Raw genomic sequence first — 15732 nt, 5'->3', positions numbered from 1 at the left:
TAAATATTTAAATATTACTACTAATAAATTATTTTATACATACTTAATAACTGATCACAATAAAACTCTTTGAAAACTGCTTATATAGATTACTATTAAATTCATCTCATATTGTATATCAATAAATATTATACCGATAATCACATTTGCAATTGAACTTCTGAGTTACTGTATAAAATATAAAGGTACTTGCTGATGATTAAGTAGATGAGTGTTCCATATGCACTACCTTTATTAGTCAGCAGCAGGTAGCTTTGTATATGTGAGAGGTTCCATAAATACTTATTGAATTGCATTCTTATAGCAATAAAAAGTCTTTGGCAGTCTCTTTAAACTTAAAGGTAAGAAAGTGAAAACCCTAATATTTATCTTTTCCTGTAAAAAGCTACAGGGAGGGAGAGCAGGTATTCTTCCCAGCCCTGGCATGTCCCTACAATGCTAACTTGCTTTGTTTCTTTCCTATTTGAAATCATGCTGTTACTTCTCCAAGAAACAATCAAACATGGTCTTCCTAACTATAGAGAGCACCCAAAAAAATCTGTGTCTTTTGTCAGTAGCTCCTTCATGGTCTAGTATTAAATAATACTTTTACTAGATACAGGTCAGTATATTTATAATTGTACAAGTCCAGGAGAATGCTGATATTTAACGAAACTTAAAAAAAATTTAACCCCAAATTAAGACTGCGTTTTACTTATTTCTATTTAAAATACTTTAGAACTTGGGTAAGTTTGATTTTTCTTTTTGAAAAAAATTTTTGTTGTTGCTTATCCACCCTCTCACCACAACCACCATCAAAGTCTTTAGTAGAAACCAGTATCATCTCTTTACCACGGAGGGCATCCAGAAGTACAGAATTAAAGCCTTAACATTCGATTCATGGAAGTATAAAATCAGTGACAATAAGTGGTACATATTTCCTGATTTAACAATAGATTATGAAGACAGGAGAAGTTAGCCCTTTCTTGGGTAAGGTAAGGAGAATTTTCTAGTTTTAGTTATAGCAACTTTGTGGGATATTTTAATGTATTTAAGGGTTGGTTAATATTAGGCCTAACAGGCTTGATTCTTGTCCTTCTTAAAAACACTCTTCCTACTTTTTGTATACCTAAAAAGAAAACACATCTCAGTCTTCCTGTTTTTGGAGTTAACTAATATATTGTTTACAACTCTCCAGCATGCCAGTAAGTGTTGGCGAGTGCATAGGACAGACTTTCCAATTCAGACTATGGTTTATTTCATGGCAGTAAGAAATAGGAATGCAAACTGGAATCTGGAAGCATGTAGCATACATTATGATTTTTTATCCTGGCTTTATTTTCCCCAAAATTCTTTTTTTAATATGTATATTAAAGTCATAATTTTTTAATAATAAGTTGTTTAATCTTTATCTTGATTTGACCATAGTTCATCAGATATTGTTTAAAAGAGAAGCCTGGCAATATAAACTGACCAATTTGCATGAAAGTAATGATAATAGCATTTATTAAGGGTCTTACAATTAGAAAACTTATTAACCTTTATGAAAAATATCATTCATCAAATGGTTGGCATGTCTTTTATAATCATTTTATTAAAGAGTTGCTTTGAGTGAATTTGTTTAAATAGAATTATTTGTTTCCATTCGCTTCTGAACTATTTTATTAAATAAAGATTAATTTACTTGCTAAAAATAATTTGAAATTGTTTTTTTAAAGTTATAGCCATTTTTTATTTATTTTAAATTTCTATCCATATTTCAGACATTCCAAAATGTGATAATCTTTATTGTACTTCTGCCCTCTGATTAGAAGGTATTTGTAAACATATACCCTGTTTCAACGCTGGGTATATATGTATACCCATAAACATTGGAACATTGGATTCTAACAGTGTGTACATGACTGTCTAAGATCATGTTAAGAACTTAATATGGCATTATATGTCTAAATTTAATATACTAGAAGAATTGAAACAATAAAATAATATAATTTATAATCAAATGTGTTACCTCTTTTAAATACCTACTTTGTAATACCTTGTTTCATTATGTACAGCCTATACTGTTGCTAATATAAATATGTACATCAAATATGGGCTTAGGTTTTCAGGTAAGCATAGCTGCTATTAACTATAGAATAACTAAATAGCCTTTAGGCATGTTGACTATATTCTTTAAGGGGACTGATTTTGGGGAAAAGTACATATATATGAATGTATATCATACACACACACACACACACACACACACACACACACCAGAATATATGCTAAGAGACTAGATTTTATTTATTCCCACCACAAAAAAGAAATGATAATTTTGTGACATGATAGAAGTGTTAACTAATGCTATGGTGGTAATCATATTGCAATATATAAATGTATAAAATCAACACATTGTACATCTTCAACTTACACAATGTTACATATCAATTATGTCTCAATTTTTAAAAAGGGAATATAGTCAATATGCCTAAAGACTACTTAGTTATACTATAGTTATATGGTATGTAGTATAGTTTATGTATATATACATACATATATATATAAAGAGTTCTGCTTCTCTTTTTTTTCAATATAGTAATATTTTTATGAAGTCCTTTAAATTGATAGCCTACACATCTAAATGCATCTCATACAGTTATTCATAGTATTTGCATATTTAACAGAACAAAACACTAAGTTGGTGGACTTGAAGCTGAAGAAACTCCTAGACACTCAGCCACAGGTGGCAAATTCACCTTCCAGCGCTGCTCACAAAGCTATAACTGAAAGTTCAGAGCAAGACATTAAGGTAAATCTTACTTGTTTAAAATATTTGACTTAGTATCTGTGTATTCTAATTTCCACTGGCACTTCATAATCCTAAAGTCAGTTTCTTACCAAATTCTTCACATTAAGATTAAGATATACAAATTTTTATTAAATAGCCAATAAATTAGATACCAGTATGGTAATCAGTATTCAGGTACTGTTTTTCAGAGAAACTACTACTTTAAGTTGATATGTCAGTAAAAGTAAAAACTATTCTTGACTTCTGTATGCATTTGTATTTTGCTAACGAGAATGTTGCTAAGAGAATTCTAGCATATTCTATCATCTTCAGCCTTTGACCTGTTAAGATGAATTAATTCCTGAAGATGGTATGTGAATATAAATTTTTAAGATACTTGCATGTGCTTTGTGCCAATATAAATCTTACCTTGTGTAAGATTTTAGCCAAAATGCAACATTATAAGATGATGATGATAATGATGATGATTTGTAGTATTTATATTATCCCCACTCAAGCCATCCCCCCTTTTCCTTGCACTGTATCGTAAATATTTCTCTAGCTTTAGGGCATTTCTAGTCTTGTATAACTTTTTCACCCACCTGCGGACTATGGGGACTGCCCTGCTGACTGAAAGGATTTCCTTCCCCTGACATAGAGATGCTTTGAAGTCCCAAAACAATGACTTTCATTGCTTTTCCCTTATACTGTCGGTTTCTATAAATTGGTGATGAAAGTGTGTGGCAGCACCAGAGGACTTTTGGTCACTATCTTTGAACAAAAGGAAGCCTGGATCAGGTCTGATTTTTTGCGTTCAATTTAGCTTTCTGCACTGGATTTAATGCAGAATGAAGCTGGACTAAGAACAATACAATGGATTGAAAAGGCTAACTGAATTAGTGGGTTTAGAGGAATACATTTGTAAAGTGGCAGAAGTCCCTAGTCATAAAAAGGTTTCTTAAGATGGGATTTGCTGGCTAATCGCACTGATATTTTAGCATGTTGCCAGGCCTCAAAAAATTTAGCCGTGTTTGTTTATTTTGGTAAAGACTTGAGTTTTAGACTATTGGGCAGTTATTATGATAACAGTAGAATACACACTTTTCTTAAACAAACAAACAAACAAATAAATAAAGACCATAATTGTTTCTCTCCTAGCTACATAGCTAGCATATTATAAGCATGATACTAATAATAAATATATAACTTAAAAAAATAAAACAGAGGTATTTTTATGGTTTAATTATCTAAACAGATGCAGTTGTTTTTGCTTTCCAAAAAGCTCTTAAATGTAGTTATTTTCAAACTTATTCCAACAAAATGTGTGCTTTAAACAGCTTGTCTTTGTATGGATCTTTTTAGTTAAGATTTTTTAAATGGTGCTTATAAAGAACATATAGAGTCCATCTGTTCTCTTGAAGCTTTCAGCATTGATTTGGGGTTTTATTTTTTTAATAAAATGCAGTTTACACGTTTATAAATGAGGCATTCTGTGTTTGTGGAAAAGGATAAACTGTTACCTTCCCTTGAGGATTCTGTATCCCAGGCCTCCTTGAGGCTAGAGAATAGGCCATTGGAGGACTCCCTCATTACTGATTGTCTCAATGCAGAGGAAGGGCAAAGTCTTGGTAGCTTTTGATAACCAGTTTCAGCATTCAGCAGGCTTAGCTATTAGTCATGCATCTTAGCCTTTCCCTATTTACTTTCAAAACACTTAATAAAAATAATAAAAGATTAGGTATAAAATGAAATATTTGTTTGGTACACAGCACCACGGTATCTGCGGCTTCCACACACTGCAGTGGTTCAGTCTTCTGGGATATTTCTTGTTGATAGAACCATTTGAATTTGTTACCAGTATTAACATAGGAAGCTCTGGAAAAGATAATTGTAGTTTCCTTAGCTGTAAAGGGCTTACTTACAAATCTGGCTTTGGAAAGTTATAGCTGATGAAATGCAGTTCAGTGGGGTAGTGTTATAATCCTACCTTTTAGCCTTCATCCAGCATTAGTGGTTTATCTCAATGGGCATAAAATTAGAAACTAGTTCTTCTTGTCATACAAGTCTGTGGGACTGTACAAACAGATGGGGCAGAATAGTGGGGCTGGGGTGGTGGGGCAGTGGTAGACAGAGGCAGTGTGGCTTTTAAATGATACATATCATCAGAAGAAGACATGGGGGTTCACAGTATCTAATGAATCACGGTTATCAAGAATGATCCTCCATTTAAACCATGTCTCCCAAAGGTTTCAGTTACAGGCAACAGACCTTGCCGTTGAGCTATTTAGAACATCTCTTTATAGTCCTTTTTTCTTTCAAAACGTTTCTAAGTTGGCATTATCTTAAATCAGTAAAACTTGTTTTACTAATGTGTAATTTCACGTTTATAAGATCAGGACTCTCTTACCACATTTGTTTCACTTTTAGAATGGCACAGAAGATCTCCGAACTGAGCTATTACAAAAAGCAACAGAACGATTTAGAAATCCTGTTGTGTTTAGCAAGGATTCTACAGTAAGAAAAACTCAACTTCAGTCTTTCAGTCAATATGTCGAGAATAGACCAGGTAGGAACACTTTTTTAAATGTTTTCCCATCTTATGATTTAACAATATTTATATATATATATGGAAGCTGATAATGTAAATCCACATTTCAATACACAAATATCAAGCTTTATAATAATTTTACATGTCTTTCCCTTTTTTTTTAAGAGATGAAAAGGCAGAGATCAATACAGGAAGATACAAAGAAAGGAAATGAGGAGAAGGCAGCAATAACTGAAACTCAGAGGAAGCCATCAGAAGATGAAGTGCTTAATGTATATTAATTTTTTGTGTGGTTTCATGATTGCTGATAATTCCAAACTGTATGTGGAAATAGTGCCTTTATTTGTTAAAATGAGATGTTAGGTTTTTTAAGATGTCAATCTCCAGTGCATTCAAAGCAGAGTGAGAGGGGTGCACTGTTGAATTAGTCTGCAGTGTGGTGATAATTGTCAGATAAAAAAAATGAATTTTTCAGAGTTCCACAGCCCCAGCTTCCTTGAGACATTTCCATCAGGGCACTTCCCATAAAGAGATTCCAGTATTGATCTACTGGGAGGATTTTAATTATTACAATAGCAGATACCGCAGAGCTGCAGTTAGAGGGAAAAGTCACATGAGACCTGCTAGAATTTCTCAGCCAACCCATTTTGTTGGCTTGGGTTAATGGGTGTTCAACCTTTCCATTATCCAGATCAGCCGTGAATTACTAGCTGAATGATGTTTGCATTAATATAATATATATGGTAATTTCTTCACTTAATTAACGGGGAGGTTCAGCTCAGTAGGGGTATGGGCTGATCATGTGTAAAATTGATTTGTGAGGGAAATATTTGATAGACCGCAGGGAGAAAGCTGCTTTTGATGGACAGCTGCGGGACAGAAGCAGGAAGAACAAGTTTTAACTTGAATTTTTGTCTGGAAGCGCTGCTCTCTTTAATGGTGCTACTTTTTAAAAAATTATTATTATCTCCAGTTTGTATAAATATTTTCTTTGTTTTTACTGTTAAAATTGTCTATTATGGATTTTAAAATCCTTGCAAATGTAGTCAGAGTTACAAACTACATTTTAGAGCTGTAAAAACTTCTCATTTTTAAGTTCTCGTTTTAAAGTTGTTTTACTAAAACCTGGCACGTCTTAATACATAGAAGAGCTAACTGGTATATCCTGATGAAATATTTGGTATAATTTATAAGATACAGAATATTTGAGTGTACTATATACTCACACTAAAGAAATCTGACTATAAACTTTGTTACTATTTTTAACTGAACCAATCAGTACAAGCAATGAAGTTTATGTGTTGCTTATCACTTCTGTTTTCTTATATCTTTGTTGCTTTTACTATGTTTGTTTTGTCCCTCTGGATGGAAATGAGAATAGTCCTTTTTGAAAATGCTCTGCTGTCTGACAGATAGATACGAAAAGCATTCACCAGATTCCAGATTTTAAAGCTACCATTAGCATTTATTCTGTTGTTATAGTTTTTCTGTTTTATTTCATAGTGAGATGGGAGAATATCCACTTTGTATGAATCTTTTAAAAATACAGTAACTTATTTGATCAGTCTATCCTGAGACATTATCAATTTCATGATTTTTAAAAATATTTCAGCTTTAAGTTTGTCAACTACCATAGTCAGTTTAACAATAAGCTGGTTTAAATTGAGTTCATGTGTGAGTACAGTTTACTGGTTCCAAAGATAAATAAGTTATACGTATGGTTAGACAGGTTTGTTGATTATGAGAATTCCAAAATATCCTCGTAAATAACATGATTCTTGATTTTGTTTCTTGTTTAAGGAGTAACGAAAGATAATTCCTCATGGCTTCTTAGAGATTAATATGCTTCTAGGTAGGGAAGGGATTTGACACAAGAACGTTGTTCACATTTATTTCTCTGAATAAATATTGTAAATGCTGATATTAGTAGTGGTAGTGGTGAGAGTAATCACTTAAGCAGTTCTTCAGTATTTCTCAGCTACTTAGGAAACTAACCCCTAGAAATGCCACAAGACAAACAAGCATTCCAAAGGAAGCTATAATTTATCAGTTTGGTACTATACCATGAATAACCCTGCCCCCTAACGATTTCGATTTGTAATAGGAAAATAAAAAGTAAGCCTATATTGGTACTTTATAATAGAACTGCTACTTCAAATAAAACTTCTAAGGATAATTTATTTTAACATGCTTGGTTGTAAAAAGTAAAATTTCAGATTGAAATCCAAATTTGGTTAAATGGAAGATTAACCAAATCAGTGTACTGGTGGCATTAGATCCAGTGTAGCAAGGTTTGAAACCACCTGTCAAGTTAGAATTCGCAGCTACAATAATTAGTAATACATCAACAGAATGACATGTTAAAGTACAGAAGCCAGCTGGAGGGGAAACTGGAGATATTAGAAACTTCTCTTTTATCATTTTTTAAAAATACTTTAAATAGTATAGTTACTATGAAAAGAAGAAATGTATCTTTTTAATTTTATATTTTTGTAAGAACAAATCTGATTTTTTTCAGGATAGATTCTTTAAGAAGCAATTCCTTAGTTAAATTCCATTTTTATATATTACACTTTTGAATTAAAGATGTCATTGGTGTTTGTTTTGACAGTCACCAAGGGAAAATTATCTTCTCTCCTTGTCCATGCTTAAATCACTCTGACTCAACTCTAAGGAGAATTTTTTCTTACTTAGTGTTAACTTTTTAAATCTGGCAAATCTGGGTGTTAAATTATAAATATAATACTAAACAGCCACGATTTTCTCTATTTACAAAAGTTTTGCAATATTTATAATTCATATGAAAATTTTTTGAATCACAGGGCGTTGCTTTTAGGTACTAAGAGTGATACTAAGGGCGTATTTGGTTCTCTAGGTAAGTGCTTTACTAAGTGTTTGTAGAAAGGAAAAATGCAACTTACAAGTGATTTTTTTTTCTTTCCTGTTTGTTCTCGTTAACAGAAAGGGTTCAAAGACACCAGTCAGTATGTTGTAGGAGAATTGGCAGCACTAGAGAATGAGCAAAAGCAAATTGACACCCGTGCCGCGCTGGTGGAGAAGCGCCTTCGCTATCTCATGGACACAGGTACGGTGCCCAATTACACTGTAAACAGTTTTGGCAAATTGAGCGTTCACAAACTCTTATAGAGTTTTGGAAGTGTGAATCTTTGAAGCCTGAATGTTCAGCAGAACTGCCTTGAAAATAAAAAGGCTGCGATTTGCAGCCACCTCTCTGGGCCCTGGTGATAAGAGTGCCTTCATGGGAAGTGATAACTCGCCCTGATACCGTGTGAGCCAGCACTATTGAACAGTGTGCTCATCCATGCAGAGTTGGAATACACATCTGTGCCTCATTGATATGCCACTGCTTAAAAAAAAAGTAAGATCTTCACTGTTCTACTGATTCATTGGGAAAAAAAAAAAGATTTGGCCAGCTAAAGCCATGTACTGCATGAAACAGAGCACTATGCATAGGGGACATCTCCACGGACTAGATCACTGAAATTTGAGAATACTATCTGGTTACTGATGCTCCACAATTTTTTTTCAAGAGAACTGGTTTTTAAATGTCTGTAATACTTTGTGTCACAGTTGCATTTGAAAGGATTAAGGTATATAGGAAGGTTTGTAAAAATGGTTTAGAGCAGCAAGTTAGCTCCTAACCAGAGGGTAGATTGGCATTTAATGCTGATTGCCAATAGTGATTGAATAGATCTAAGTGTACAGTAAGCTATTGGAAAAAAAAAAAAACTGTATGTGTGTATATTTTAAAGATATATATATTTCCTTAAAATATATGTCTCTACATATATATTTCTTTAAAATGCTGCTCCTACAAAAGGGGTAAAAATGGGAAATAAATTCAAATCATTCATACCAAATTAAAAGTACACTATATTAAGTAAAAAAATGTCAAAATGTAAGTGGAAAAATCTATTCCTTTAATCTAATTAATTGCTTTAATTTTATGGCAGTGTTAAAGTAGATTAGTAAAGTAGATTAGTAAATTAGTAGTAGATTAGGATTGGAAAGCTTTCTTGAACTTTTTCTTCTCTATTTGCCAAAGATATATTTATAATTAAAGAACTCCTCCAGAAATAAGCATTTATATGGGACATTTGAAAATTGCCTACATTAGTGAAATCAGAACATACTAGAATGTGAAGAGACCTTTGGCTTTATCTGGCCGGATTGGTTTCAAGCTGTGTTCTGTGGAGACTTTAGGGCTTCTTCAGAGACACCTCGGGGCTGGCAGGACAATAAGGGAGCAAGCAGGTAGACGTCTGGGTTTCTTACCTTACTTCAAACAGAGTAGCTCTGAGTTTATTTATCTGAAATAGCGGGCTTCTTGGATGAGTTCATTTAAAGAAAAGGTTCTACTGGTTAAAATTTAAAACAAAACAAAAAAAGGTTTTTTTTATTTTTTGAAAACTATTACCTAACCTTCTTATTATACAGAGGAGACAGAGGCACAGGAAAAGCTCAGTGCCACATAGATCAGGCTGACCTTCAACTAGCATGCAAGTCACCAGAACCCTATTATACCATACCCTTCCTGCTATGCCAAGTTACCTAGAACATGTTTATCATCGCCCTAACAAGTTACATGTATGCTCATTCATATACATAGACTTTTGTGTGGATTCAACAGATATGCCATAAACCAACATATGGCTTCACATTTGCATTTTTCCTTTGGTCTCTGAAGGTTTTTGAAAATATTATGTTAACTATATTAAAAATGTAAATACTAGGTAGTGTAATTTCTGTAATACATTTTTAAATTATTTCCTTTATATATTTTAAGGAGACTTTTTTTTTTAAATTCTTTCAAGTAGACCACCTTTCCTCTTTGTGTTGGATAAATTAGATGTTACTATAAAAGAGCCTTGTGTCACAAGAGAAAAAGCTAGAAATTCTGTTTCCTTTCCTTGTTTCACACTTGGAGCCTGATTTATTGAGGGTTCTAACCAAAATAGACTCAAGTTCTCCTCCCCATACTACATATTACCAGTGAAGCTTTGTAGTGGCCCCAACTAGAGATCATTTATCATCTGAAAGATAGTCAGGGACTACAGATTGATTCTAGAATCTCTTCAGGGCTTTGTATTCCATACTACACAGGACAGAATCTAGTCTAGACTGGATCTGCTAGACTTGGTTCCCCAACTTGATAAATGCCAAGAATCCCCCTGGATTGTATTGAACCTCCTCCAGCTCAAATAATGGTCTCCCAAGATTTGCCTAAAGCCTGGGTAACAACTGAAGTAAAAGATAAGGTGTTAGAAAGGAAAAGCATATATTTATTCATCCTTTTCCTTTTTGGGGTTCCCATACTTCCAACTTTTCATTTATTATAGAAGCTAGTACCTTTTCTCTGGTGTGTTAGAGTTTTTGTGTACTTTCTGAATCTCAGCCTTAGAATTAAGCAGAGCAGATAGTATCCATATTCTTTACATGATAAAACTGAGCCTCAGATAGGGAAAATGGCTCATATAAGATGGCCTAATTACTAACAGCTGAGTTAGGGCTTGAACCCAAGTTTTTAGGTTTTCTAGCTCTTGAGACAGTTCTCTTTTCCCACTATATCTTTTTTATAGCAAAAGCATACTTTACCGGCTATTTCAATTTTTATATACTTGTAGGTACTGACTGTATACAATTTTTAATTGTATTGATTTGAAATTCACGTATAAAATTAACCATTTTAAAATGTACAATTCAGTAGCATTTACTACATTCACAGTATTGTACAATCACCACCACTATTTCCAGAGTTTTTCATCACCCTAAACAGAAACTCTGTACTCATTAATTCCTCATTTTCTCCTCTCATGGTCCCCTAGGACTCGCTAATCTACTTTCTGTCTCTCTGAAATTGTTTTATTCTAGATATTTCATATAAGTGAAATCAAACAATAGTTATCCTTTTGTATCTGACTTCTTTCACTTATTATAATATTCTCAAGTTTCAACCATATTGTAGTGTACCACTACTTTATTCTTTGTTGTGGTTAAGTAATATTTCATTGTATGTATATCCCACATTTTGTGGAGTCATTCATCCATTGATGGACATTTGGGTTGTTTCCACCTTCTGGCTACTATGAACATGGTCTAAAAGCATCTCTTTGAATCCCTGTTTTCAGCTTTGGGGGTTATATACCTAGAATTGGAATTACTGGGTCATATGGTAATTCTCTATTTTGTATTAAGGAATTGTACTCAATTTTAAATGGGCTGTGAAGTTTATTTAGAAGTTAATTTGTGGAATTGAAGAATACATTTTCCAAAAGAAGCACTGTTATAAGCATCCACAGGCCAGACAAACCCACAAAAATCTATTAATTTAAAATGTAACTAAAATAATACTAATAGTTATATTAGACCTGAGTCCTAGGTTCCCAGGGCTTGAGCAGCTCTGGATTTTAAGCACCAATCCCTTTAACACTGAAGCTCTTGCATCTTGAGAGAGAGGATAGTAGGGACTGGATGGTGACCTAGACTTCTGGGCATTTCTCCTGGCATGTTGGGAGAAGACTCTAGCAAGAAAGTAGCAAAGGATTGTAAGAGAGAGCCTCAGTGGGTCCTGCAGCAAGTGGGCCCCTGGGGAGGTACCAGGGATGAGACTGGCAATGACAGGGGAAGGGCTGGAAAGATCCCAACATTCATTTAGGGGAGAGGCATCTGTGTCAGAGTCAGCTCAGCTGTGGAGATTTATATGACTGGTCCCTTCTGAAATTGAGTAATCCTAAATCAGTGATAGTTTGAATATTGAATAACAATACTGTGTGTGAGAGAGAGAGAGTGCGCGCGAGTATCTTCTGCCATCCTATCTTAGGATCTATAATATCCTCATGCAAATACTAGAGAACTTTTTTCCATCAGCTCTGAATGTTTTGTGGGTTTTGTTTTTGTTTTTCTTTTGTAATTGTTGCAGAGGAGGAATTTTTAAATTTCTAGCACCTAAAGTTTGTAACAATTACTTCTTTGGGGACACTAAAGCTTATTAGTTAGAAACATGCATGTGTTCCAGGCTGACATTTTGTATGTAAGTATAGGGCTAATGAAACTGTACCAGCAATGTTGCTACCCTTGCAAAAATGGAGTTTATAATGGAAATGTTGATGGGACCTTTTACTAAAGTGCTGCAAATAGTGTTACTATAATGAATGGTGTTTCTTTTCCATTCCTAATCTGTTTTCATTTGATGGTTATCAAACTTTCTTACTGGAGAACTGTAGTGCTTTAAACTAATGATTTGTGGTTTTTTTAAGTGACAATATTTTATTTATATTTTGAGTGTAAACATTAAACATTCTGAGGGGAAAATTGCAATAAAATTGCATTTTCTGGCTTTATAACCTTTAAACTCTGAATAAAATGATCATGATAACCTTCTTAAGTTCCTGGGCCACAAATACTTATTCCATAGCTTTTTGTAGACTAACCACTACAAAAACTTAGCAAATGACCATTTAAAAATATTAAATATACTCAGGGAAAAAAGAATAAAAAGAAATAACTTTCCTATACATTTCTCAGAATGTCTCTTTACCTCAACCTTTGAGGAGTCAAATGTGGTAAACATTAAAGCTGCTTTAAAGCAGGGAATTGGGCCCACAAAAAAAAAAAAGTAAAATTTTTGACTTGTTACTGGGAAGCTTTCTCTTTGAATCTCCAGAATTACCCATTATCTTTACCTAGAGATAACAATAATGGCCAATATTTATTACATGCTTCTTGTATGTCTGGCTTTATGGAAAATGCTTGACATACATTATTTCCTTGTCTCTCACAATGGCCCTATGAGATAGGTTCCATTTAATAACTGGGACTGTTAATAATCACATTTTTTTAGTGAGGAAACTGAGGCTCAGAGAAGGAAGTAGCTTGCCCAATTCATATAGTTCTCAGGTGGTGGTACCAGGAGTCAAACCCAGTCTGAGGGCTCTGGAGCCCAGCTTCCAGACACCACATGACATGGTCTCTCCTTCATCTCTCATCTTAGAGGTGAACTTCTGGTTTCCCTGGGGTCTTATTACTAATTCTTTGTACCTTTTTATCACCATTTCATGATTTATAATTAGTAACTCAGAAGAAACAGATCAATATTCATTTAGCTTATGAAAAAAGTCAGTTAACCAATCCATTTGGCCCATTAGAGCCCTAGCACACTCATGTTCCTCTTAATATTATTTCTCTTCCCTGGTCATCAGCATGTAATATACATGAAAATCAGGCTGTAAAACATCCTCATTTGGAATAATCAAAGAGATAAAAACAAGCTTCTCTTCAAAAGAAACATCTAGCTCTTTGTTAATCTTTATAAGGCTCTGAAACTTGAGCATTATAGCCTTCAGAGAGTAGTTTTCAATCTAGGATCAGCTACTAATGAATACCTGAAGATGGTTTTCTGAGGTATGTTAAAAGAAAAACTAACTAAAACCTTAAGTGACTGACTTCTAAAATAATGTAATTATTTTTATATTAGCAGCTTACAATCTATGACACTAGATATGTATGTACATTTCCTATGTTAAAGCCTCTTAGTTTTACTCTTAAAAAATGTGATATAGATCTGTTTCAATATGAAAATGTAATCGCAGCTATTTAAAAAAAAAAGGGACAGTTTATCGGTACATTACAAGAGCTTATAGAAAATTAGTGCTTCAGTGGCATGAATACTGGTTCAATGTCACATCTCTTGATTAGAGTCTAAATACTTAAAATTATTAGATTTCCAGAGGGTTTTATACTTATGTTCCTGAAATACTTTATATGATCATAAAAGATTTGCTCTGTGAATGAGGAAGAAAACGGGCATGTGCAGAAGGTGTAAAAACGAAAAGGCATTTGTGTGATCACAGTATAGAGTAATATAATTCCAATCTCACTGATTTATTTTCCCTTCATAATGACCAACATTAAATGATACAAAAACAGAGTTATCTTGTTATGATAACAATGTACCTTCTATGCTTCTGTGTATTCTATGAATTAAACAGATGGATTTTTGGATGCTGTAACTCCTAGATATTGAGTAAGTACAAACTTCAAAATACAACTCAAGTATTAAAAATCTTCCTAAGGGGGAAAAAAAAAAAAATCTTCCTAAGGGTCTTGTAACTGTCTCATACTATGTGTATCTCTTCCTGGTTCTTTTATCTGTATTTTCTCATTTTTACCCCCAAAAAAACTTGCATTCTGAACTTTATCGCAATTATATATTTGGTCTGCATTTTTTAAATGTTTTTAATGATTAGACATAGGCTTATAAGTTCAGTTAGATATAAATTTAGTTAGTTATTAAATAGGCACTATTCACTATTTGAGGCCCTGTAGATATCAGATAATGAACATGTTTATGGTGCTATGTAAGGATTAATTAAATAACAAAAACTCTATTGACCACCAATGCTAAATATAATTGAATTAGTAGAGCAGTAAAATAGGTGTGGACAAAATAAATATAGACAGGAGAATATGGGAAAGCTTCTGTAATGTTTTAGATTAATAGGCATGCAGAATTCTTCACATTTTTTATTACGTTGTCCCTAGATGAATTCAAAGTAATTGGGGTGGTTAATTTTATTTATACAGAGCCGTTCACAGCGCATTAAATAATAGAGATAATTGAACAAGAATTGTCAAGTGTGTACTGATATCAGACATATTACAGAAGGGAATGTGCATAAAACTTCATTTCTATGCAGCCATTGTTTATGGTAATTAAGTACACAGATTTATCCCTTGGTTGCCTTCCAAGCTTATGGCAACTGCTATTGTTGTGCTCCATTAATATGTAATCAGGAAATAGTTTAATTTTCTAATCTGCAGTTTGAGAATTCACTTTCTAACAACTCTTAATTACTGCATTGCCCTAATGATGCTAATGGTTATGAAAATTGAACCAATAAACTCAGTGGAAGAAGCCAGAGGGGATTATAATTCCAGAGGTGGTGCTTACTTAATAAACTTGTTATGCCTTCACCAGAGGGAGCTCAGTGTCCTTCAAAAGCATTTAATTTTATATTTTAAAATTTGCATCTCCACTATGTAAGGAGTTAAAATATCTAAGGGGAGGTATTATTCTAAAATCTGTTAATGAAAAATGAAATAATATTATCTTGGTGCCTTTAAAGCGTTTTAGTCTTAAAATTAATTATTTATGTAATAGGTCACAAAAGATGTACCTGTTGTTTTAAATTCACTTTCTAGTATTTATTTTGCTAACTACCCTAATTCGTAGAAGTATATATGGGAGCTGTCTCTATGAAATATTTGAGTAGCCTTTTGTTTTGACTGATGATCCCACTTTTGGCTCTATACATAGCTCCTGTCTTTTTTTCTCTTCTCTTTCTTCTTCTTCCCAATTTGACTGTAGAATTTTAATGGCTCACAGAAATTTTGTCAGGTTTATTTTCTGAGA

The 15732-nt window shown here is 33.4% G+C and overlaps 1 protein-coding gene across 11 annotated transcripts in view; it reads left to right on the top strand.

Annotated features, from left to right (window-relative positions):
- The window catches only part of EHBP1 (EH domain binding protein 1), a 336395-nt gene that overhangs the window by 283329 nt on the left and 37334 nt on the right, over positions 1-15732 (top strand). For 10 of the 11 annotated variants that reach the window (XM_036872669.1, XM_036872664.1, XM_036872662.1 and 7 more), the window contains 4 exons: positions 2649-2773; positions 5180-5318; positions 5466-5572; positions 8262-8385. In XM_036872669.1, the coding sequence (XP_036728564.1) occupies positions 2649-2773; positions 5180-5318; positions 5466-5572; positions 8262-8385 (495 nt within the window). Of the gene's footprint in view, positions 1-2648; positions 2774-5179; positions 5319-5465; positions 5573-8261; positions 8387-15732 lie in introns of all 11 variants that reach the window. The other variant, XM_036872671.1, reaches the window with a different exon arrangement.

The sequence above is a fragment of the Balaenoptera musculus genome, chromosome 13 (assembly GCF_009873245.2).
Source record: "Balaenoptera musculus isolate JJ_BM4_2016_0621 chromosome 13, mBalMus1.pri.v3, whole genome shotgun sequence".
Lineage (NCBI taxonomy): Eukaryota > Metazoa > Chordata > Mammalia > Artiodactyla > Balaenopteridae > Balaenoptera > Balaenoptera musculus.
The sequence above is the reverse complement of the archived record's forward strand: the minus strand, read 5'-3'. Positions and strand labels throughout refer to the sequence as shown.